Source organism: Engystomops pustulosus, chromosome 5 (assembly GCF_040894005.1).
Source record: "Engystomops pustulosus chromosome 5, aEngPut4.maternal, whole genome shotgun sequence".
Taxonomy (NCBI): Eukaryota; Metazoa; Chordata; class Amphibia; order Anura; family Leptodactylidae; genus Engystomops; species Engystomops pustulosus.
Window position 1 is genome coordinate 173,778,760 of NC_092415.1, and position 27,469 is coordinate 173,806,228.

Genomic DNA, 27,469 nt, shown 5'->3' on the forward strand with positions numbered 1-27,469 from the left:
CTGGCAACCTGAGAACCCAAACCCAGCAAGACACAAACAGTTAACAAAAAACAAAAATTATACAGCTGATGAACATGGCCCAGGAGGAATATGACAGTGACTGGACACAGAGAGACTACAGACTGGCCCTATACCTGGAGAAACTACCGGACCTTGAGATAGAGATAGATATAAATAGAAAGTTATTTACTATCCCAGCCAACTCCTGGGGCTACAGCCAGTACATGATAAATCTAGGTGAAATCCTCCCATTCAGTCCAAACTTTGAGAAACACTGATGTTTGAATAGTTTTTCCCATGCTTTAGAAATTTTTATAAGATTATAAATAAATATTGAACTCATTTCCCCCACTAAAGCATGAACACCCCCTTGGCACAGTTTATGTATATTCAGATTTTTGTTTTTTTGGTGTTCCTAAAAAATATAAGGATCACACGTGTTAAACTCAAACCTCAAATGCTTCTCTTGCCCAACATCTGGCATTAGGCAAAAAAAAATGGAGAACCTTCCGTATGCATTGGATGGTTGGGCGGTAGAAGGCAATGTCAGACTTATGATCCTTGGTCCTCCAGTGAAAAATTTATTTGGGCACCCTACCTTTAACTTACCTTATGAAATAGACCCTGGTAGCCTCTAAAATTTGTTGCCTTCTAATTGTAGTGTATAGTGTGTTATATAGTGTGTAGTGTATTGATAGTGTATTTCCGTTTGGCGATCAATCATGGGTGTATCCATTATCCCCCCCCCCCCCCAAAAGAAATTATACACAATATTAATCATGATTACAATGTAAAAAGGGGGCTTATGGGATCTCCCCAAATCAAGATAAGGAGCACAATGTGAATGGGGAATGTAGTGCTAATGCTCCTGCCTGTACACTGCTACATCAGGTCTTTGATACAGCAGGCAGTTCATATGAAGCAGTGTTCTCCATTTTTAATAAAGAGAAGTTTCAAACATTTTCAAATTTTTTCGTAAATTTCTGCATTGCTGATGATCACTTATTTCTTTTAATCCAATAAAAGAAAAATTTCCTACACTAGATAAATAGTTAATCCCCAGATAACAGATACTTATAAGTTCATCCGTTACATTTCCATGTAACAATTAGATTGCATAAGTCTCATTCACCACTTTACTAAACACAAGATCTTCCTGTTACATTTATACTTTCCTTGAGAAGCGATGATGTCTCATTCCCTATATGTATATAATGTTTTATAGTCGTATAGATAATTGTGTACTGTATAATGCATAAGGTATATTAATACTATGGATAATATCAGTCTAAATATGATGATGTGCATGAGTGCGGCAAGCTTATCCAGGAGGCCACATTGGTTCATTACGATTTCTCTTGGTTATTTTTCTGACCATAAAATACATTTCTATTTTTTCGCTAGTACAGTAGATGATTGAATCATTGTGAAAAGACCATGAGTTCTGTGGTTCTAGAATATTTACAATGAAAATCTTTGAATTGATGCCAAGCAGGGGCAAGTTAAAGGGATAATCCAGGTATCCTGAGCCTGCTCCAGTTTTTACTTTGTGCTTCTCTCCAGTACTTTTGGTATTTGGCCTGCTACTGGACAGAAGTTCCAGGGAATCGGTTCATTGGCAAGCCCGAAAATCAGGAGCATTAGTATATGTTGTTTTTTTTCCACCCTGGATCCTTGCAGATTTATGTATTCCTTGAAAACCCATTTAAGAATGTAATCGACACTGGACAGGCTTTATAAATCCATATTTGTAACACCAAGTCCCAAATTCTCCTGACAGGTTTTATTTAAATTGACCAATGATAGGACATTTTAGGATGTAATTTTGTCATCGCATAGGAGCTCTCAGTTGGCTGTATACATGAGAAAGCTTCAATCTACACATTGAAAGTATCCATAGAGCTCTATTCCCCTGACGGAAGTCACAAAGTGTCCTTTTGGCATTTGTCAGGTTGGTAGAAGGCTCAAACATGGCGTGATGAGCACACGCTATAAAGATTAATGATTGGTTACCGTGAATGTAACTTGGATACATATTGGATGTAATAATTATATAACATTACAGCCTAAACTAGACTGTGTTACACATTGCTACATAGAAGTTGTCACAAAGCTGCTCAAATCTTCTTATATGAGAATTTGTGAGAAGCTCCGATACAAAAGACCTGTTCTTAGAAAGAAGTGGCCATAGCTTTATAAGAATACCATAGTTATTCCTTTATACTCGCTTACATCTACTTTCCTCCCCCTCCTTTTGTTCCGTGGCTTTAGCTGTAAGAGTGATTTAGGTTTTATAAGAACAGGTTAGAGAGGAAAGGAATTAACTGTGTAATTACCAAGATCCTGTTAAACATCCTATTTCCGGAAATGCAATACTAGTAAATGGGGTATTGACTACCTGTTCATCAATATTAGATGTGTGGGGGTTTGAAACCCATAATTATGAGGTGATGGTGTTGGGAAGAGTGTATGGAGAGTTTAGGGAGATGAAAGTATAATACAGCAGACACCAGCACCTAACAACTGTAACTGTCAGAACCCCTGATTGAAGTTATTAACTTCAAACATTAGAATGGTTGGGGTAAATGGGTGGTATTTGCCCCCAGAATGTGATTGCTAGTGACAGGTTCCAGCATGTGGTCAGTCTACGGGAAGGGGGCAGCTGTATACCTGCGTCACAGTCTCCTCATGCATTGTTCCTGTACTACACACAATCCTCCAGCCACCCCTGCCTGCTAAGTGTGGAGGAGAGGGGACTGAGACACAGGCATACAGGTTGCTACAGCTGTTTCCTCCCATCCTTCAGGACTCACCACATGCTGCTGGCAGGGAGCCAGATAATGTGAAATAAAATTTTACAAAGTACTGAAATGATTCTGAATGCTGACAAAGGTTGCCTGCCGAAGGTCCGGGTACCGGACCGAAACGTGTAGCATTAAAAATAAACCAGCATTGGACCAGTAACACTGTTCCTTGGATATTGATTCCGCGTTGAACGCCACCTCATCCTGCTCCAGTTTTGGGGCTCAGAATCACATGCTGAATGCTGACAAAGGCATTTTCAAAATCAGCATAGGATAGGTTATTTGAACCTGTCACCAGATAAAAATGACATTCCTGAAACACAGATTCACTATAAACACCTAGTGGACCAAAAAATGTTTATATGAAAAGTATGTTTATAAAAAATAAAAATTTTAATCACTCCTTTTCCTAGAACATTTATTACAAAAAAGAAAACAAACATTTCACTTCAGAAAAGAAATCAAATAACCTGTAATCAAAGTATCATGCAATCCACAAAGTGATTTCAATAAAACCAACAAATATTGCAGAAAAATGTTACCCCTCAAACAGCTCTGTACTATCAAAAAAAGTTTAATAAGGAAAAAAATTGTTTCTACATTAAAGTATTAAAACACAATGAACATGTTAGAAAAGTTTTATCTCCATACTCATACTGAATACAAGTAATATATGTGTGACTACAAGGTAAATAGATTAGAAACTACAATTTATTCCACAAAAAGTAATGTAATAAACTCTGTAATAAGAAACAAAGGGGCACATTTATTTACCCGTCCTGTCGCGATCCCCGTGCATTGTCCGACAAGGATTCGGAGCTGCCGAGATTCACTAAGATCGTGCGTCCAATTTCCTGCATGTGCCGCTTCCCCCGCTCAGGTCTGCCGGAGTTCACCATCTTCTTCCTGGTGCATGAGAGTGCTGATCTTGCGACACAATTTTCTCCTTAAATTCCGTGTTTTGTCCATGCCCCCCCCCCCCATTTGTGTCGCATGGAAGCCGGCGCCGATTCGACACAATCCGATCGCGTGTGCCAAAAACCTGGGGCAATTCAGGGTAAAACTGAAAAAAAAATCTCAAAACCTGACAAAAATGCAGTGTTCAGACCCTTAATAAATGTGCCCCAAAGGCAGGCAGCATGTTATACAGCAGACAGACTGGGTTTGACTTAGGGTCCTAAGGGGATTCAGGTTCTCATGGCTCAAGACAAGACTTGCTCAGGTCCCCTGGCATTGAGAAAAGGAGAAGTCTAGTAATGTTACCAATATCCTTTGGCCTAAAAGTGGCAGAACACTGGATGTATTACCGTATATACTCGAGTATAAGCCGACCCAAGTATAAGCCGAGGCCCCTAATTTTACCACAAAAACATGGTAAAACCTATATTTTGTTTACTCGAGTATAAGCCGAGTTTGGGTTTTCAGAACATATTTTTGTGCTGAAAAACTAGGCTTATACTCGAGTATATAAGGTATTTTACCAAAGGAACTGTTCTTTATTCTGAGCTGTTATTTATTGGCACATGTTTCATAAGTCAATACATGACAGTCCAGTTATTCTTATGTCAACTCTGCAAGTACTCAGTGTCATGACGTCCATTATCCTGCTGTACTGGGAGGCTGCGCTGATCAATATGGCTTTTCTTTTCTGCATGTTTTATATCTGATGATGGATATATAAAGCAAACATTTATTCATGGAGGATATTGGAGGACAAGTTTGCTGAGCAGCAACGAACAAAAAAGCATCTTAAGAAAAATACTTCAAAGATTGACAGCCTGTGATTATTTAACTGATATAGTAAAGGATTCATTAAACTGCACCGTCCCTTTAATAGAGAAATAATATAATGCAGCACTTAATTATGTTTCTTCTATATTCTTGTTTAAGGGATTTGCTGCCTTAGGCTACGCTCACAGTAAAGGAGTTGTGGATGTTGAGGTGCAGATTCTGTAAGAAGACTATAAGGCGCACAAAATATCCTTAGATTTTCTCAGAAATCAAAGGTGCGCCTTATAGTCCAGTGCGCCTTATATATGAATAGTACTTACAGACAACAGCTGCCGTGAACTGTGCACAGGTCTGCCACCTGCTGGTCATTCATCCTTATAATCAAGTGCGCCTTATAATCCGGTGCGCCTTATATATGAACCTTGACGTTTTTGCAGGCATTTATTGATGGTGCGCCTTATAATCTGGTGCAATTTATAGTCGGAAAAATACTGTAATGGAGTAATAGAAACTTCCTAATTGTTCCCATGGAATCCATATACACAGTGCTGACCTGGGAGCTGGGGTCCCCAGTAAAATCCCTTCTTGTCGCCCACCTACCACTGGGCAGCTACATGCAAATATTACCCGAGACTCATTTACAAATTCCCAAAAAATGGCTTATGCAGTCAACTGAGGTGGCTTCATAACATGGGACTTCTGTGTGACCTCTTGTACAAAGGATGTTGCCAGGAGGTGATGAGGTCTCCATCGGAAAAGTCATACAGGAAGAGGAGGGGCTTGAACAGGACAGGAATGATTTGTGTTGTCTTATTCTCGACAGAACAAGTCGCCTCCAAAAGCTGGAAAGCAAAGTGAAGGGTGCACCTAAAATAAGACCATCACCGCTGCAGAGGGATTAAAGCAGTAACTACACTCATCAGTAATATATTTATCAGCGTTAGTGGTTGTTCTTTAATTAAAAAACACATTTAGATGCAAAGAAAAACCCATTATAAATGTTAATGTTTACAACTGCATGTATACATATAGGGGATGGCAGCCATGATAATACATACGGACAAGTGCTATTAGGTAAAATGTTTTCCTGTGACTGCACTTTCTTATTGCCCGAGGCCAGATTATGTGCTTCACTCTCCATCCCAGCTTATGTGTCATACATAATATGTGGCTACACCTAGTTCTTTACTTATTTATCCTCTATAAGTAAATGTGATGTCTCCCTCGCCGCAGCTGGAGAGACAGGTGCAATGTTAAAGGGGGTGCGCCATCACTAATACATTGGGTTATTTTTGTCTATGACATTATTGCTAAGCTGCTTATTTCTGCTTTACATGTGTTTCACCATCAGGATATAGAAAACAATATGGTATACAGTACATTGGTGACCTCACACAGACCATTATTTATATTTATCCACTTTATTGTCATGTCATTAATTTGATTATTTTCCAATTGTATTTTTTTCACAATATATTAGAATTTGTCTCCAGCCATACAGAACCGGTTAAAATTGCCTTTGATTTCATCCAATCCTCTATGGCTATCAAATGGGATGAGTGGGCAGGAGAGGAGCCATGCGATGGGCCAAGTGGCTACCAATTTCTGAGTAGCAGGAAGCTTGAAGAGGTGCAATTGACTATATCAAGGGGTAAAGGGAAAATAGAACTGACCACTTGGCTGGAGACACTTGTGAGGAGGAAGGATGGTGGAAGGGTAGGGTGTGAACAAATCAAAGCTAAAATGGTATATAAGGAATGTTTGTAATCTAGTTGTAGCAGGGGGTAGCTTTAATGATAATCTCTGACACTGAGACATTGAGAAGATTATCATAACACACACCCCCTACTCTGCTCCAGCACCTCCTCTCTGACAGTGGAGAGGATTAGAATCGTCAAATACCGGGACTGATATCTCAGCAACTGTGGGGGCAAGAAAGAAAATTCAAAGTGTGTTTGAATCTGTTTAGAAGCCGCTACAGAATAGTATGATAATCTGCACGTGTGTGAGGTGGTGAAAGGACTTTTTTAGCATTAATCATTTCAGCAGTAGGACCTCCATTAGATTACAGGCCACACACTGAGATGTGTCTGCTGCACTTTATTGTGGGTGATAAATGTTATTAATATTCATATGAATTAATGTATCAACCAAATGGCAATAACATTAAAACAATGCTTCCTAATCCTTTTGCTGCTCTGTCCCTTCCATAATGGTTTTTGTTTCGTAGGTCTAGTCTGCTCACATGACCACCCTAGTCTACTCACATGACCACCCTAGTCTACTCACATGACCACCCTAGTCTACTCACATGACCACCCTAGTCTACTCACATGACCACCCTAGTCTACTCACATGACCACTTACAGCACAATAATGCCCAATGTATAATATTGTTCACATTTATCAAACCCATAATAGGATCTACCTTAAATTACTTTAAATAAATTACTTCCAACATTTTATAATCCTTAAAAATTTCAACTGTTTTATGGTAAAGTTTTCATTGAATTTGATCTTAGATGAACATACGCAGTCTATAAAAATGAACCTGTAGTTGGTCCAATTCCACGAACTGCATACATTGCACAAGCACAGTCTTTGCATCATACCTAAATATGATACAAGGACCTCTTGTCTGCTGGCCAAACTGCAGTGCTGATGCTGTTACAGTTCGGTCGGCAGACAGGGGATCCTTGCATCATATTCGTGTATAATGCAAGGACCCCTGTCCGATGCAAGGTGTACAGTCCATGGGATTGGACCAACATAAAGGTGTGTTTCCACAGACAGCTCACGTTTGTTAGCCGCTTTGGAGAGACAAATAGTGATAAAAAGTAAGACAATCTCTGTACAGCACTACGGAATTTATTGGTGCTATAAACTATCCATAGAAGACGGCATAAGTGACTGAATGCTTGAGGACCAACCCCAATGCCAACTATCATGAATTCGGGTCTACAAGTGCCTCCACAGCTATTTTATAGTTCCAAAAAAACTACCCAGGTTAAGTAAATCTATTTCTTTTCTATTAATTGCAACCTTTTATTTACCCAACTCTTTGAATATCATTTATTATCACAGTTATTACACATATGCATTTTAAAAGGGCAACCTACGTACAAGGAATCTCACATTCTAACTAAAAGAATCCAAATTACTGATTGACTCACTTCCCTGCCTCCCTCCCCCTGTACTGTGGGCAGGGTGCTGGGCAGGAGAATTCTGGGTGGGCCGGCCCGGCGTGTAGGAGGATCACTGCAGGTGAGTCTGAGCTCAGGTTACAGGTTTGGGAAGCTGTGCTCCTGTGACAGGTAGAGGCGACAATATTGAGACAGAGAGAACCTGTAGGGAAGATTTTATATATATAACTAAGGTAAGAACTCTGCCTCTGCTCTTTATGTTGTCTGTAGTCTTCTCTATGTCTATGAATAGTAGATATGAAGAAACATCAACTTGTCGGGACTTCTCCTTCACTTGTCCCTTACCTGTAAAGACAACCTTTCCATAGGGGGTTTTGCTAAATTTTTAGTTGTAATTTTTCTGTTTTGTGATTCTTGATTGCAATGTGATTTGTGTTTGACTTTGGTAATTGTGACTATCTATCTACTGTATCTATCTATCTATCTATCTATCTATCTATCTATCTATCTATCTATCTGTCTATCTATCTATCTATCATCGATCTTCTATAGGTAAGAAGTACAGTTGACCTTTTGATAAGATTAAGAATTATTCTGTCATGGGAATGCTGGATAAAAAGACATCGGATTACCATGGAAATTAATCCGTCCATGACAAATTTAGCTGCTTATTTGGCCAATTAACATTTTCACTGAAAGATAGATATGAAGGGTGTTTCCTTGTGTGACTCGTTACTGAAGCATGTAGAGGAACCACCACCCTATTGCCCTAGGAGATGTATATCCTACAGGCAGATCTCTTACAAGATACTAACATGTAGGTGTTACCTGTAACATATACAAGGCTTCCTATACTACATCTGTACCACAAATTTAGTAAGTTTAAGCTATTTAGCTTATCCCACACATGTTTTGAATGTAGAAGAGGTGGTATTATCCATAGTAATGGAATTATAGATATTTTATATATTCCTTGCATATGATTATCTATCATCTGTGTATATGATTTATCTACATTCTCGTGACTCTTAATATGTGTACACAATTCCTTATGTTTGCCCCAAATATTCTGCATTCTAGTAATATGTACTACAGGGGTGTAACTAGGAATGTGCTGGCAGGACATGTTTTTGTTAGCTGAATGCCAAGGGAGGCACCAATAAGTCACTCTTCAATACATACTATGTTAAAGGAAATCAACCATGAGGAATCTACTATCAGAAGTAGATCTAATGGTAGATTCCTCCTGCCTGCCTTCGCCCTAATCTGTAATTTATTAATCCTGGAACATAACCTAACTTGTTAAAAACTTTATTTTAGTAATATGTAAATTAACTGCAGAGGCTACGGGGGCATGTACTAGCCTGGCCAGGCACTGACAGCTAAGGCTAGTACACGCCCCAGTAGCCTCTGCAGTTAATTAACATATTATTAAAGCAACATTTTTAACAAGTTAGGTTATGTTCCAGGATTATTAAATTACAGATTAGGGCAAAGGGAGGCAGGAGGAATCTACCATTAGATCTACTTCTGATGGTAGATTCATCATAATAGGTTTCCTTTAAGTATGTACTGGGCTTTGGCAAAAGGGAATAAACTGTTGACCTCTCTACTCCTAAAAGGGTACATGTAGATTTTCCTTCATGTGCCTAAACATTACCCTGGACATATAGAGCAGAAGTTTTTTTAACTCTCCAGTAACTGCACAGAATCTTCCAATGTTTTTGTTAATAATAACATTATATTAAGGACTTGCAGTTCGTGCAGTTATACAATATATACATTAAATTCATCTCAAAGGTCAGAGTTTTACCATAACCACACATCTCATAGTAATGTGTAATATAATACAATGTGTTTTACTGCTGCTAACAAAACCAGAAAACGTGTCCTGATACAATCAGACTTTCGAGAACATGTCGGCCATGTACACACCCAACGGTGTTTGGCAAAGTCAAAGCTGAAAATATTTCTAAACAAATATTTTCCTCCACCTCCTGCCTTGATGTAACGAGGGACTATTGTTCTTCCGGAATTCGACAGCTGTCACTGTGCTTCAATATGAAGAACTTCTCTTGATATTTACCTAAAGAGACTTAATATAATTAATAAGTTATCCTTCCAAATACCAAATAGTAAATCTGGTTATTCTGAACAAGGCTTCCAGCTGTTACACATTAACCATATGTTCCCCACATTCCCCACAATCGCCTTGCTAGCTTGATTAACATGAAAAATTGCTTATTCAACCATTGCTGGAAGGATTTTGCACCGTATACATCTCCATTCTGCTGTGTAAGGATAAGGATAGTGGATCAATAAAAGGTTTTGGAATATCCATTTGATTGGGTTTATCGACTACATTGATCATGGACAAATTCTCAACTATATGGGTACCGGTATGTTTATACACAATATGGTGATACTTTTTGAGGACTCCACAAATATTTCGGCACCATAAAGTAAGCAATGTATGACAACATTAGGTAAGGTTAGTTCACTGTTTAGAAGTACAATTCAGGTACAGTAGGACATATTTTAGTTTTCTAACAATGCTTGAGGATCTCCCCTTTCACAATAGTAATAGGGGACAGGATTTTCAGGTTTGCTTATAAACCCTGTACCCCTGCTTCTTAAGCAGACTTGTGACTAGGCAATGAATGTAACTAAAAATGTCATTATTACCAGGCAAAGTATGATGGGTGGAGCAAGAATTATGCAGAAGAAATTTTCCCTGTCTCTCCTGAACTGTGTTTGTCACTTAATCAATATTAGCTTTCCTGTTTTTAATCCACTTTAATGAATTTGTTTTGTAAAGTTAATCTTATAATCACTATTCCAAGAGATTCAGTTTATCCAGGTCATAGTTGAAATTAGGGAATTGATTTAAAGGGGGTTTTCAGCTAAATAAATTGTATTCAGTGCGGCTCAGCAATCTAAATAAAAACAAAAAAACACAAATAGAATAAACGTCACCGATCCTCTGCCACTCTGTCTCCAACTTTATTATATTCCTCGCCATTCTGTACTTATTGGGCAAATGATCAAGGGACACCAATCACATTACAGTCAGTGATCAGCAGCAGAAGAGACATTTCCTTTCTCACTACACTTCCAGAAGTGACACATTCATTTGTCATTACATTTCCCGATCCGGCAATGGCATTTGGATCGAAAAGTGTAGAGCAACAGGAAGTTGGCCAGAGTTGGAGTGACAGGGAATCCTTGAAGCCATATTTACATGTTGCGTTTAAATAGCATTTTGAAACACAATTCAAAAGCTTTGGGGAGAAGCTACGACTGATTGCATTGCATTAGCATTACATGGTCACACAAATTATATTTGAACACAATTTGAACATAATGTTTACATTAAGTAAATACAATGTAAACCCAATGCAATTAGGTCAAGTGTTTTGAAACATTGTTGTCAACCCCTTAAAGTGAATTTCCAATGCAATTTAAATATTTTTCTAACCAATACAGTCTGAATCTGATCTACATTGGAAAATTTCTATGATGAAGAAATCCATGGTTTAGTAAATGCAGTATCTGAGCATTAACACAGGATGTGGCTGTTAACATATTTTACTTTGGATTTTTATAGATGTGGGTTGGTAAGATTCAGCAAAGAAGGGATGCAAAGCAGTTTTCCCCTGAGCTTTAATACCAGCTGATGTCCTGTAATCCTGCAAAGCAGTCAGAAACCTTTGAGAACTGGGTTGTTCAGAATAGCATTTGATAACTTTGCAGTGAGCTGCCTGGGATTGTATATAGGACAAGCTACTAATCCCATCTACAATTACATGACACTAATAGGTCACCGACTATTTTTCTATGCTTATAGCATTTAGTAATGTGCCAGGACACTCAGTTTTAAAATGGCAAGCCACAAAATTAGCTTTGATGTGCAGAGAATCTTAATTGCCTTAAGGGCCTTTTAGCTGAACCAGGAAGGGGTTCCCTGCAGTTGGTTGACCGTGAATAGCAACAATTGAGGGATGAATCTTTGACAGAGGGGTGGGATTAGGAATGCCATGGGCCTTTTGGTTCTATGAAAATTTTGGGTCCACCACAAGTAATTTTTGGTGTGACATTTATATATTGGCTTATATAGGGTACCAGATTAAGTTTCTTCTCCTCCTGCCGGCTTTCAATTCTTCAGTTTACGGACCTTTTCAGGACCTTCAGTCAAAGGTCGTGGAAAGGCTTTTATATACATTTGTGTAAGTATTTAAGGGCTGGAGGACCCTCTCCTTATCTGTATACAGCAATAGAAAGCTTTGAGGGTGCTGAGGGTGTCCATGGTGTTGTTATAAGTCTAGGGCTCTAAGCTGTTGTGCAAAATGCCCATATTATAATCCACCACTGCTTAGGTGAAGGTGAATGCATAAAAAAAATCCACACACATATTGGGGCAGATTAATCAAGCTGTCTGAAAGTCAGAATATTTCTAGTTGCCCATGGTAACCAATCACAGCTCAGCTTTTATTTTACCAGTGCTCATGAATATTTTAAGGGGAAGTTATGATTGGTTGCCATGGGCAACTAGAAATATTCTGACTTTCAGACAGCTTGATAAATCTGTCCCTTTATTTTTATTTAGAAAGAGGATTCATTTTCATGACTATGATATTTGCGCCTTTAAGAGAAGACCAATATGTGCAGGTCTTTTATTTTAAAGGAAACCTGTAAAAAAGAGGATTAAATGAACAGACTAATGAAAAACTCTTCCCAGCCCTTTTCTAATGATATAACTTCTAAAACTCTAGCTGTAGTGTAACATAACTAAATGCCGTGCCACACAGTATCCTAAGGGGTCCAAACGACAGAACTGTTTTCCCTGCGGACCAGGGTATTCATGAGGGGGGTGTCCAGGCACTTCCCTCTCTTCTGCCGCACCACCACTCACCACTGTCATCAATTCTTGATTCTGGCGTGGCCGTACCTAGTGCGCATGCGCAGCTTTCTGTAGGCGGTGGTCGCATAGTGTTTGGTCACACGCGTGCTGAACAGTATGTTGAGTAGCATTACAAGGCAACATGAATGCGCAGGAAGGCTACCGGGCACTACACCACTCCCTACAGAAAGCTGTGATTGCGCACTGGGTTTTGTTAGTGTCGGCATTGAGAATTGATGACATTGGAAGTGTCAATGCAGAGGAGCAATTAGAAGGGAGGGGAGTGACTGGACAAGCCCCTCATGTATATCCTAGACCACAGGGGAGACAGTTTAGTTGATCAAACCGCTAAGGATACTGTGTGGCACAGCACTTAGTTATATTACACTAAAGCTAGGGTTTGAAAGTCATTTCATTAGAAAAGGGAAGAATTTTGCATTAGTCTGTTCATTTAGTCCTCTTTTTTCATCTGATAGGTTTCCTTAACTCCAACCACACACACAATGGTGGGAATACACACATGATGGAATAGCTAAAGAAATCACAACCTGGTCTGCCATGCCAAACACTTTATTGTACTCATTCCCACGCTCTGCCAGGGGAAAGGGTGACTCTAGAGTGAAACTAAGATTATATCACACACCTGAACATCAAATATTTGCCAACATTTCTTTGGATACAGTTGCAAAAATGAGACTATAAAGTGAGTTAACATGTAGTGTATCCTAATTCATTGCTAAAACAGATTTATGCTGCAGATCAAAGTCATTTCAACTGTAAGTATGTGGGTTTTATAGTGTCTTACCATCACCAAAAATACTGTATAGTGATTGGGTATATATCCCAGTACAGTGGGGTCCAACTTCTGGAACTCCAGCAAATGGAGGAAAAGAGATCCAATGGCTGCAAAACAGAACTGGAGAATAGTACGGCCCATTGGTATTTCTGGATGTTCCAGAGATACACCATCACTTTTAATGGTTACATAAAATGAAAAGCTAAATAGGACATATCATACACTACTAGAGGACATTGGTAGTTAAGTGGTGAATAGTCTTCTGACAGTTTCCCATTGTCAGACCAAAAAATGTCAGATCACCAGGGGGCCTGATCAACATGACTCATGCAGCACAGCAGGTGCCATTACCACCCTTTTTATTGGGCCAAAATAAAAAATGAACTTCAGTAGATGTTCATGAATGTGCTGATTGCTGCAGAAATCTTCCATATTCCCCAGTTAGGTTCAACGATTTTATGTCTCGGCAGATTGGTGATGTACATCATCATAATGATGTCTTCTTCAGGTCAGGTGATCTTCAAATGATAAGCCAGTATAATTTAGGGCTCTTTCACATTGGCGTTGCTTTTCACCACTGTGGTTCAGTGATTTCCATGGATGATTCACAAAACCATTGATTTCTATGGGTGTTTTCACATTGGCTTGTATTTTCACTGATCCGTTGAAACGTGTCCTATTTTTTTCACTGATGCGGATCAAGGAAGGCAGTAGAAGTCTATGGGTCATAATGCAAGGAGACAAAATGCAATGCGCATCTGAAGCTGAGAACCAAAAGAAGTCTTCTTAACCTAATCCGGCTCCCATCCCCTGCATCGCTCTGGTATTTCCAGTTTTAGGCATATCCACCTGGGTGGAAGTGATGGTGTTTACAGGACCCGCTGAGGCCAATGAGTGGTCTTCTCAGACCACAGAAGGGACTTCCTCTCACATCACAAGTGCTGTCCCATGGTCCGAAGGGGAAATTGAAGTGGTGAAACACTGCTTTTTTTCAATTCCTAAAAACGACTTAGATAATTTAATGTTTTTCTAGAAATATATGGGCCACATATACCCTTGTTTTGGCTTGACTTTTGACAATTTTTTTTACTCCTTTTTATGGTGCATAACCTCCCTTTAAAACTTGGCATTTTCTAGTTCTCTGCAATGTTCTCTGAATTATCACCTCAAGCCAGATGTTAACATTGAGACTTTTGCAAAAAGGCTCAAAAAAAGTGGCAAATCCAATCCTGTCTTATCAGGCTTTGGAAAGCAGTGTCTAACTTTTTGGGCCTTTTGTGTGACTCTGGGTCAAAAAGTTGCAAAATTCGCTAAAAACCTTAACTGAGATATATTTAAAAGGCAAAACTCAGAAGACACATCTGACTAGCAGAAAAGCAGAACAAGAAAAGGCAGGAGCACAAAGCCAAAACAAAGATACGTGTGCCCCTGTATCTCTTATCTGTAGAAGGAGAGGCCTACAATATTCTAGTTCTTGTGACAATAGGGCAGTGTAAGGACACATGGAATGTAAAATAGGTTTTCCATAAAATGCAAAACAAGCCACATCAATATGAATATTATCAAGAAGTTTCTTCATTCCAAGTAAAAACCATCTGCAACTTTATTTTGAATCCATTTTTATTAATTTTTGCATCTTTTAAATTAAAGGTTTTTTTTAATTGTGCAACAACACAAGAGAATTCTAAGTACTCAGTGATGTTCTAGATCGAAAATCATATTAAGCCGTCAACTCGGCTGTGAAGGCATGAAAAATGCAACTTTGCAAAACAAATTCAAAGGATTTTCACATTCAGGTTTAAATGCTTTGACACGCACTCCTGCAAAACTCTTCCATCTTGTAGGGGAGGAAGGGAGGGAGTGTAGACACAAGTTTTCTTTTGCAGTAAATCTTATACACATTTCATTAAACAGTCATATGACTACAAAGGCTTAGATGTCGTCACTGGAGGTTGGCGTGTAACCATAGTATTTAAGCCTTATCCAGGACGATGTAGAAGGGAGAAAATATGATATGAAAAATTGTATTAGATGAAAAGATCTTGGAAAAAGACATACAAAAGCCCAAATACATCAATCAATAGGCTGACCTATCACTCAGCATTGTACATCATATGATACAAACACAAATACCAGTAAAATAACACAAGGAAAAGGGGGGAATGACACAAGCAATGTGGTGGTCATATATTTTGGAATCTTTTCCTCAAAAACATATGTATGTAAATGTATGTAAATCTTTATTGGTTGTCAAAAAAAAGAAGTTTTAGTGAAGGGAAAAAGCATAGGACAGGTAAGAGCAAGTTCCAAATTATAGGATAAAGCTTGAGGATAATAGATAGTAGATGTTAGTAATAAAATAAGGACTAAAAATAAATAAAATTTATTAATTAAAATAAATAAAACAGTAAGGATCTTTTAACTTTTTAAAAGCCAAAAAAATCCTGTTGAGTTTCTACTTATTAAGTGTTTCGATTTGTTGTTTTGGCCTCTTCTGTTTGGAACAAATAAAACATCCCCGTTATTCTTACAGTCACATAATTATGAAGATACCGAATTTATATACCCGTCTTATATCTTAAAGAGGACCTGTCACCCCACTTATCGGCACTAGGAGCTGCTTACTAAAGTAAGCAGCTCCTAGTGCTTGATCAAACGCTGCAGTGTTAGAGTGCTTGATCTAACACTGCGGCGGGGTACAGTGTAATCATCGGACAGCTTGCATAGCTGTCCGATGTATTCATGAAGGGGCGGTCCAAGGCGCTGCCACTACCCCAGACCGCCCCGCTAGCTCCATAGGCCGGCAGTGACTGCAGTGCGCTAGGCGGCAGTCACCGCCCCGAGTCACGCCCCAACCCCGCCCCCTCATGAATACGGCGGACAGCTTTACGAGCTGTCCGACAATTACACTATACCCTGCCGCGGTGTTAGATAGCGTTAGCGGAGGTTTCCGGTAACGCTATCACTTTAACACTGCGGCGTTTGTTCAAGCACTAGGAGCTGCTTACTTTAGTAAGCAGCTCCTAGTGCCGATAAATGGAGTGACAGGTCCTCTTTAACAACTTAAAATTTTGTATCCAAATTTTTCTGACTGTAACTTGTTTAAACTTTGATGTATGGAAGTAGGAGCTGACATTTTCATTTTTTTGGAACCGTATAACTGTATGATCAATTTTGCGTCTTATTTCATTGGGCTATAATGGGGCAGACTGGGAACAGAGAGACGGATACAGACTGTGTGTCCCTACCTACTTACTCGAAACCACCCTAGGTGGTGGCCTGTAACTGGGCAACAATCCCTGCTTAACTCTGAGGCTGCTTTCACATGGTGCATTTACTCACATCCGTGGGGAGGAGATTTACCTCAAATTACAATAACGTTAATGTTTGCAATTTACGAAACCCAATCCATTAACATTGTGTATAGTATTGCATTTTTGAATGCCAACATGATGTTAATGCATTGTGTTAATATTGTTTTAACATAGCGTTTTTTACATGCAAATGATAACGCAGTGTAATTAGGCAAATCTCCTCTCCACAGCTGTTGTATTGCGTTCCAGAAGACAATGTAAATCCAAGTGCCAGAGCACATTGCCGAGTCCGAAACCTAGACAACAGCAAAGTACCAAATCAATAGACAATAGGGAATACCTTAAAGACAAGGGGTGAAAAGATACCAGATATAAGCAGACAGAATATATGCAAGCTTGGTCACATGTGAACTATAACAAGCACTCAAGATTGATTCCCAGGACCTTTTATGTTTCGTCAGAATCCTGGTTTAAACACCGACATGATAAGTTCATCACAACAGGTTAACTATTTGTGAACCAGAAAGAAGTGGTGCATAATTAATCAAAACTGGTAGGAAAAAATAGAGCAGTGTTCACACTAGTAAGGACAGTTTTTATCTGCACAGATATTACAGTGGCTTTTTGGATTTTTTTCTATTACAATATTAACTGGAGGGGATAATGATTTTTATAGATTTTGGAAGAACAGACTTTTTCGGGACGCCGGAATAAGCAAGATCTGAAATATTTAACTAGTACCTGACAATAAAATAAGGATAGGTAAGTGGCCCAAGATCCAATCTCAATCCCATGAGCTTTTCCATGTTGTAGTATTTGTTTATACCAGGCGACGTCAGATGGAAGGGATGACAGTGTGTAATTTATTGCAGTCATTTGCAGAGCTCTAACCATGACTGATGTGAACACAGTTGCTCTTTACTAGAATGGTTCTGTTTGTATTGAGCATTATTGGATTGTGAAAGACTATAAACAGCTCTCGCTTTAATGTATCCGTCCGCAGCACCTGAAATAATGGTGAATCCAGGCTTTGTGAGACAAAACAGGCCACCTGCCAGCCGGCAAACACTGCAATATATACAGCCACGTACAATGTTGACTTCCTGCCAATGTATCCAGCAATGAGATGAGATTTTAAAGTATTAACCTTTTACTCCCCATTAATAGGTCAATTAGAGAATAAACTAAGACATAGAAGGATATCAGGTTCTCAGGCAGACCACAGGTGTAACTTGTAAAGAATCCTATCTGTTAAGGTTATCATGTGTGCAGGTTAATTGCCTTTTAAATGAACAGGTCATATGTTGCTGTAATGGAAAATTGGAAGTTCCTGACATGACAAAAACTTTTATTTCTCATAAAACAGCAATTATACATTATTTCTTAGAACTCTACAATGTACAATTCCTACCATCAAAATCCAGCATGATAAACCAGGGACACTTACTCATAGATCCAGGCACCGTGACTGTGGTAATCTTTTTATGTTTGTTATCCATGGCCTCCTTCCTTATAAAATCAAGTTTTATAATTATGCTAATGAACCTGAAAGACCTGCCTGCAGCAGATTCAAAGGCTATAAGCAGGGCCGGTGCCAGCATGCCTGGGCAAGTGCCGGGGCCCACTGCTGTTGGGGGAGGCGGGGCACATAAGGCTGTACATAAGGAATCCATAGGAGGTGAGGGGGGCTTTATATAAAACATCTATTAGTCTATATACAAAATAACCATGAGGAGACTGTTTGGGATAATTAACTAGGAAATATTTTAGGGAACAGGAGACTGTTTTAGTTTCTGAATTATTATTGCCGCCACGTGAGTTCACAGCAAAGGCGCCCACTGAGGCCTACTGAAACCTGGAGCACCTGGCTGTAAGACCACCCCCACTGCTCCTGCTAAGCACTTCCCCCTCTCTCTCCAGAATGTAATTTCACTGCAGCACAGGAAATTTTAGCACACAGGTGGGAGGGGGAAATGCTCCTTGCACTATGTAATGGCCTGTGAATCTGCAGAACAGTAGCCTTTCTGGCTCATTAGCATAATTTTAAAAGTTGATTTTAGAAGGAAGGAGGCCATGGATAGCATATATAATAAGATTACCACAGTCACAGTGTGTATGGATCTATAAGTGCCCCTGGTTTATCATGGTAGATTTTAATGGTAAATTACTTTAATACTGAATATTTCCATACAATGACAGCAGGCAGAGATCTACAAAATATTAAGGAAGAACATATATGTAGGTGGAAATATTTTCCTTCACATCATGTTTTATTAATAGTTGCAATCACTAAAGTATGATCTTTAAAGGATATTTAGCAAATTATCTTGGATCCCAGTTATGTAAACAGGGCTTAACCTGTCCCATTAGTAAATCAGGGCAAACTAGACTTTCCAGTTCACCAGGCCGAGACTGTTAATAGTAGATATTTTCTGGCCTTTACTTTGAATTGCCACCAAGACAATGTTCTGACCTGCGTCAGGGGTTCTGTTAGGAGACTCCAGGGCAGAGGCCTTCAAAAATCACAGATGCAATAAGATGCTCTTCCTTGATATAATGGAAACCCCTTCCAATACTATAGTAGTCAAAGGGTCCATTTGGATTTTTTTTGTGTTCATCATATGACAGACATCTTCCCTTTTTCTGTTCCTATAACAAAATGGAAATATGGAAATTCTAATAGATATGTAAACTTATGGTTTTGCTTTAGTTTGCCCTTTGCCCACGTGTGCATCTAGTGCTTCAAAAAATCATTAAATGGCAAATATACAATTACAGCTTATTTACAAGAATACTACAATAATACTAAATATACATATCACAAAATTTTAGTTCAGGTCCAGCATCTAGTTATTATTTAAAAGGAAAAACAAGTAAAATCAGGAATATCATGAGGGAATATGTGGGGGTTGGTTATATTGGATGATTGATGGAATAATACCACCTTCAGTAACTGCAGCTAGGTCTCCACCAACCAGCACAAAGAGTAGTGAAAATCACAAACATAGCCTGCAGGGGCGGTGAAACAGCAAGACATTAAAGGAAATCAATCATTAGAAAAAAAATAAACTCACCTCCGCTCCTCTTGATTTTGATCCCGGCGCTGTCCTCAGGATCACCTAGAAAAGAAACCTATAATTAGCAGCATGGAGTGCGGGGATAAGATGTCCGGCGCTCCGGGCTGCTAATTATGCATGCCCCCGCACCTCCTTCTCCCATGCTGGAGGGAGGTGACGTCATGGAGCAGAGGTGAGTATTTCTAGTACTTTTTTAGTGTTTTCTAATGGTTGATTTCCTTTAATGAAAAAAATTATCATATAGTTCCCAGGAAGAGTATCCCTTTTCTTGCACTTTCCATTGTCTCAAATTCTCAGCAATCCAACGAGTAGTTCCACAACAGCTGGCTTGCAGACGCTTGCTCATCCTTGCATACCTATAATACACAGCCTTGGATAGACACACATAACGCAAGACATTTCCCAAGTCATCCATCTATTTTTATGGTGAAATTCTCCATGAGTTTGAGTTTGTAGGACTGCTATGCCAATGTTTTGGTGTACAAGCCCTGAAATAATAACAATTCCGTGCAATCCACCAGGAATTATGATTATTTCCGCCTTTATGCCTCATTCACACAAATCAGGTATGGAGGAGGCTTACCTAGCGGTGGAGTGGGCATCCCCGGCGGTGTAGTGGGTATCCCTGGTGGTGTAGTGGGCATAACCGGCGGTGGAGTGGGCATCCCCAGCGGTGTAGTGGGCATCCCCGGCAGTGGAGTGAGCATCCCCGACAGTGGAGTGGGCATACCCGGCGGTGTAGTGGGCATCCCCGGCAGTGGAGTGGGCATACCCAGCGGTGTAGTGGGCATTGTAACATTTCTAAATTCTTGTCTTCTAGACAAGATATAACTTATTACTGATAATATTACTATTAATGTATATCATTGTAACATTTCTAAATTTTTGTCTTCTAGATTATCTGTCACAATGAGCACACAGCCGCTAGCAAACATCAGTAGGAAGCCCGGCTTACAAATATGGTCCATCGAGGTAAGGATCTTTCTTACTTTTCATGTTCTAATTATTGAGACAATTTAAGTGACAGACGGCCCACCAAATGATCCACTGTGGGATCCATTCTCTAAGTCAAATTTGTTCAGCAACTTTTTGGAAACCAAACATTTCATATTCACAGTGGTACATCCATGAACTGCTAAAGTGTCCTGCAGAGGTAATATCCCTCCCTGATTCACATATCTGGTTGGTTCTCTTTAATAGTCAAAAAAAATAAGTGGACCCCAAATGCAGAGATCCTAAAAACTCCTGTATAAAAAATCCTGTGTCTGTTGAATAGCCATTGACATCTCCATTTTATTTGTACCAATACTTGGACTATTAAGCCACCATAGGACCTCATATAGAGGTGAGTGGAAGAATCACCTATATTTATTTTATCAGACGACCAGACAAAGCTGCATTGTTATTGAATCTTTGTAACCATGCCTTTGTTTGTCTGTGTACTAGCAGGAGGACTATAAAATGTAATTATATTCCAGAATTGTAGCAGGACTTGTACACTGCTTTATACTTAGATCCCTGCTCCACAACCTACAGATCCACAAAAGATTAAACTACTTCACAGCCCAACATTAACCAGAGACTTGTGTTCGGTGAAGATAGCTCTCACAAAGTTGCGCCAGTGCGCCAAGTCCAGCTACAATCCTGGGATATAAATGCATTTTCACAGTCCTGCTGCTAGTAACATCAAACACAAAGGAATAGTTACATAGATCTCCATGGCTGCTATATAACCTTATCTACAACTTTATATGGTCAAAACTTCTGGAAGACTCCATTCCATTGTTGGGGAAAACTCTATTTGGACAAAGGTGGCATAAATTTAGCTTATATAACTTTTCAGCATTGTTCAACCCATTTCACATTTTCTTTATTCTTTATTTCCAATGTCAGCAGAGATTACCACTGTGATTAGATACATTACATTAAAGATTACATAATACTGTATAAATATATAAATACATCTTGATGCAAAAACTTTTAGGGCACAACCATTTTTTAACAAGAAGATGGATTTTCCATTAATTTTAATATTGTCATGTTGCAGCCACTATCCTGAATAGAACATAAAGACTATTGCTTTGGGAACTTTAAAAAAATATTTAGTATGTTAGAGCTAATACCTCCTAATCTTATAGTGGGCATGAAGTGAAGACTCCTGCATTACGTGATACTTGGAATTGGAATGAAAGAGGGTTTTATTGTATACACAATGGGAATCTTTCATTTGCATTGATGTGCCAATAGCGTGTGGTTGCAGGCTGCTGAAAAGCTATTATCACATGTGAGGCTGCACATCTCTGTTTATACAGCCTTTATATAGAGGAGATGTCAGTCTCATAATTAGCTTTGTACACACCTGGCTCCTAAATATTTGTTTCCTGCAGTGTGGGGCTGTGATAAAATATTCTCACCTGACAATAGCCAATTCATGGTGTAAATTGATGAGAAAAAGAAAGTGGAACCTCTTTGAGTTGTATGGATTTCTGTAGGAGGACATTTAAAAAATATTTGGGTCTTAGAAGTTCCTAAAATAACGTAAATACGAGGCACAACAGATTCCACCATATTTTTATTATTATTATTATTTTAATTATTCCAAAAATGGAACATCCAATTGTGAAATGGATCATAAGTTTGTAGAACCACTTTTGGCAGCAAAAAACTGAAATAATAATTTACTGGGTGAATAATTCATAAGGTTGCTTCCATTTATTTAGTTTTGTGGCCATTTTTGTGCCAAATCTCTGCTTTTATAAAGGTGGTCACACTTGATGATAATCAATTAGAAAGTGGCTGCTTCTATTCTAGATATGTTCGTAAATAGATAGACATTTCATACAAATGTGCCTTTCCTTACCCTTAGGCTGCATTTTCCTTACGAATTTCCTTACGAATTTCCTTACAAATGTATGAAGACTGATGTATATACGGCTGCACATACAGGTAGCATATGGGCCCATTCATTTACATGACCGTATTGCCCATAAGGACCGTAAGAGGGCCGTATAAAAATATAGAGCTTGTCCTATTTTCTCATGTATTTCCATTCTGTATGCCTCATAGAAGTCTATGGGAATGTATAAAATACGGGTTACATACAGTTGGGCACCATATGCTGCCGTATATACATTCAGTATCCAGAACCAGTGGGAGGTGCATTCTGACAGCCAGCTAATAGTCAGCCATCCATCATTTGCCGGCCCACTGTATCTTATACGGATACAGTATGGATATAATAGCATACGTGCACAAACGGATGAAAAATGTCACATATATACGTATTCATTTGGATTTATAAAGCATGGAAATACAGGACCGGAGAAATCACACATTTGTGTGAATGCAGCCTTATTTATAGATGGATTTGCCCAAATATGTGTAACAAGATGAACAGCTATACAAAACAACATAATTCAGTGATACTCTGTCATTAGATGTCTATCCAATATTTACCTAATGGTTGGATTATGAATTGCAGCTTATGCTAGTACGTTAAATTATTGAAATAAATAGACTTCATGGAAAGTTGTAGCCTTTAATATATACAGTAAAGATACAACGAGTTCTACAGAAAGATGCAATGGAGATTATTGTTCTTGCACATCAGTCAGCAGACAGAGACCTAACCCCTGGGGCTTTCCCTATATTCCTAATTTAGTCATCACATATTAGTCACACACAATAGCCGTATGTCAGTAAACAGCATCTGTCAGTGTTATTCACTCCATGTCTTTTTCACATTCCCCAAATGAATCCCACCCCATTTTTTCAATCCAAATTTACAAAACTAAGTTGATTTTTTAAAAGAGCTGTGAATTAGTCTTACATAATTTATTCTCTATAAAATTGGCGTGTCATGGGGAAAGTCAGTACCGGGTGCCGCTGTGCTGCTGCTTCCTTTCCCGTTAGTTTGTAACAACCTTGTTGGGTGTTGCTTTCTACTGGCTCCTCAGTGCAAAGGTGCATTATAGGGACCAGTGTGCTCAGTCCTAATGTGTCCCTGTTCAAGCATCTTCCCACAATATATGATGCCAAAGTGTTGAGGTTCTAGTGCAGTGATGGTGAACCTATTAGAGACCAAGTGCCCAAACTACAACCCACTTGTTCCTTAACTTATTGCTTCCCGCTCTGTTGTATCAGTGTTCTGAGGACACCAATACAGTAGATAGAATGAGGACCAATTATTCCTGTTCCCCAGAACAGGAAGAAATATTTTGCCTGGAGCAGGAGCAACAATAATAATTCTGATCTGTCCACACCTTCCCACCCCTCCTGTAGTCCCAGGCAGCGCTGTTGCTCTATAATAACATTGAGCATGACAAGTTCTGGTCTGCCTGGGAATGCAAGTAGATAACTTGAGTCCTCTTTGGTGATGGCCTAGGTGCCCAGAGAGAGGGATCTGAGTGCCACCTCTGGCACCCGTGCCATAGGTCCGCCACCACTGTTCTAGTGTTTCCAGAGAAGGTGCGTTTTTATTTGCTGTGTTCTAAGTTTTCTGTGTCTCACCCAGGTTTGGTTCCTTGACTACAATTCTGATTCCGCATTCTGCTCTGTGGACAATCTCAAATTGTCCTGACTCTTATTCATATACACCTGCCCTGACTTCTGGTCCGTTTCTTGGATTCTGTTTTTTGTGCCTGCCCTGACCTATGATTTGTTTCTTGAACTTTTCTTTACCATCTAGCCTGAGCTTGGACTGTTTGACTATTTTCTGCCTCACCCTTGATGCTTTGTACTGACATAATCTGACCTAGGACTAGGACTACTCCGAGAGGTAGTGGCCTTGTGTGGTGGAACAAACAACTTTTGTAACTGCCACATACAAAAGTTGCAATATTAAGGGGCTTTTAGTTCTTTTGTTCCCAAACTGGATATAGAAAAGACTGTATCTGTCTAACAAAATCTTCCCTCCCCCCATTGCATAAATCTGCATACCAAAAGCAATTGTCATCAGAACAAACTTATCATCTCCAAGTAAATGTTGTTACATTGTTATTGTATGTATTCTATCCTACATTTGTTACAATTATGTAATGTTTTTTTTTACTTTTCAGAAAATGCAAATGGTTCCACTTCCTGAAAAAGCCTATGGAAGTTTCTTTGAAGGTGACTGCTACATCATTCTCTATGTAAGTACAGATAACCACAGACATGAGTGTAAATGTGTACATCATATTGGCATCACAGCTTTACTCTTCCATTAAGTAGAGACACCTTCAGGCTCTCTGTACAGAAGGCAGGCGTTTCATCAAGCGTGGGATTTATTTGTGGAAACTCCAAACCCCTCACAACTACACACATTATAAGGCAGATTAATAAATGCCTGATAAAACGTCTAGGTTCATATTTAAGGCGCACCGGATTATAAGGATGAATGAACAGCAGGTGGCAGACCTGTGCACAGTTCAAGACAACTGCAGCTCCAGTGCTCGGATCTCAGAGGTATGGGCTGTTAGGGGTTAATGTTAATCCTAAAGGGTAATGCTGCAGGGTTAAGCTTCTTTTTCCTCAGGCAGGGTGTTAGTCCTGTGGGGTTCCCTGGGGCTTCCTCTCTTTCCCGTTACAGGGCTGGCAGGTATAGGGGTTAAATTGCTTACTCAGGCGGCTGATGAGTATTGCTGTGTGGTCGGCACTATGGTGCTGGTGGTACTGCCGGTTCATATATAAGGCACATTTTTTGTGGGCCTTATAGTCCGAAAAATACCATAGTAATAACATCTTTCTAAGATTAACTCTTAATTTAAACTGAAAAAAACCTTAAAGGAAACCTACCACTTGAAGTGGCAGGTTTCCGATGGCAATGCCGGAGCTTATTTTAGTTAGTGTTTTAAACCGCGGTATCGCGGTTTAAAACACTTTTTAAACTTTATAGCCGGCGCATGGAGGTACGCGCTTGGCGCTTACCATGCGCGCGGCTCTCCTTCACTTCCTATGTAGCCACACGCACGGTAAGCGCCGAGCGCGTACCTGCCTGCGCCGGCTATAAAGTTTAAAAAGTGTTTCAAACCGCGATACCGCGGTTTAAAACACTAACTAAAATAAGCTCCGGCACCAGCTCACCCTGAGCTGGTGCTCGGTATTGCCATCGGAAACCTGCCACTTCAAGTGGTAGGTTTCCTTTAAAAAGACTTTTTACTTAAAGAGGTTTTCCAGAAAACTTATATGCAGTCACCTCCTCCTCGGACAGCCCCCTCATGAATACTCCAGACCGCTGTGAGCTCGGTCCGGCGTTCTGAATCTATGGCCCTGTAGTGTCTGTTAGTTTTATCGGAAAAACTGCTTACTTTAGTAAGAAGCTCCTAGTGCAGTTTTTAAGGGTGACAGGTCCTCTTTTAGTGAAATTATGCACTTTACATGTTTAATGTGAGGACAGGAAGTCAATTTTTTTATGCTTTCTGATAAGACTCATATGATAACTTTCTAATGGAGATAGTAAGGCCTTATGCAGGAACCTGTCACCAAGGACCTCATTATCACTAACAACAGGATGCAGGAGCCCATTACACCAGCAGTGCAAATATATCTTTCTACCTTTTCTAAGCATTTGCATTACAATATAATTATGTGTTATAACTTACCTTGCACCCTGACAAAATACTATGTGTAGTCCTAGAGACTGGGCTTTGGTTTGGATGCATTTCAAGCTGAGTTCACAGCCTGTTGAGCTGACATCAGTGAGGGAGGGAGGAGCTTACAAGAGCACAAAGGTGGGGGCTGAAAGATAAGCAGTCTGCAGCACAGACAAGTCACATGTTGTTTTTTTAAATGCATCCAAACCATAGGCCAACCCTTAGGACTACACAGACGATTCTATATGGGTGCAAGGTAGTTATAACACACAATGCTATTGTAATGCAAATGCTTAGAGAAAACAGAAAGTCAGATTTGCAATGCAGGTGTAATGGGCTCCTGCAACCTGTCTTTAGTGAAAATGAGGTCCCTGGTGACAGGTTCCCTTTAAGCTATCCCATACCAATTGATTCCAATTAATTCCAGCTGTTGGGCCAGCACTGATCACAAATGAGGATCCCATTCTCCATCTCACTGTATCAGTAAATTTGGTATGCAGGCTACTGCTGTAGCTTCATTCTTTAGGAAATAGTCCTAAAAAGTTGTGTGCACATTCATGGCTATCTGCAAAGTACTACTTCTCCCATCCTGTATATGGGTACAGCACAGTACTACTACTCCTATCCTGTATATATGGGTACAGCACCGTATAATTAGTCCTATCCTGGATATGTGTGCACAGCACAGTACTACTACTCCTATCCTGTATATATGTGCACAGCACAGTAGTACTACTCCTATCCTGTATATATGGGTACAGCACCGTATAATTACTCCTATCCTGGATATATGTGCACAGCACAGTACTACTACTCCTATCCTGTATATATGTGCACAGCACAGTAGTACTACTCCTATCCTGTATATATGGGTACAGCACCGTATAATTACTCCTATCCTGGATATATGTGCACAGCACAGTACTACTACTCCTATCCTGTATATATGGGTACAGCACCGTATAATTACTCCTATCCTGGATATATGTGCACAGCACAGTACTACTACTCCTATCCTGTATATATGGGCACAGCACAGTACTAGTACTCCTACCATGTATATATGGGCACGGCACAGTATAATTACTCCTATCCTGTATATATAGGCACAGGACAGCACTGCTACTGTGTG

At 39.5% G+C, this 27,469-nt stretch overlaps 1 protein-coding gene across 2 annotated transcripts in view; it reads left to right on the forward strand.

The window, feature by feature from the left end:
- The first annotated feature begins 7,774 nt into the window (after positions 1–7,774).
- Positions 7,775–27,469, forward strand: part of VILL (villin like) — a 43,989-nt gene continuing 24,294 nt past the window's right edge. For both annotated transcript variants that reach the window (XM_072153838.1, XM_072153839.1), the window contains exons 1-3: positions 7,775–7,911; positions 20,662–20,737; positions 24,823–24,897. In XM_072153838.1, coding sequence (XP_072009939.1) covers positions 20,675–20,737; positions 24,823–24,897 — 138 coding nt within the window. In that variant the 5' untranslated portion in view covers positions 7,775–7,911; positions 20,662–20,674. The remainder of the gene's footprint in view (positions 7,912–20,661; positions 20,738–24,822; positions 24,898–27,469) is intronic.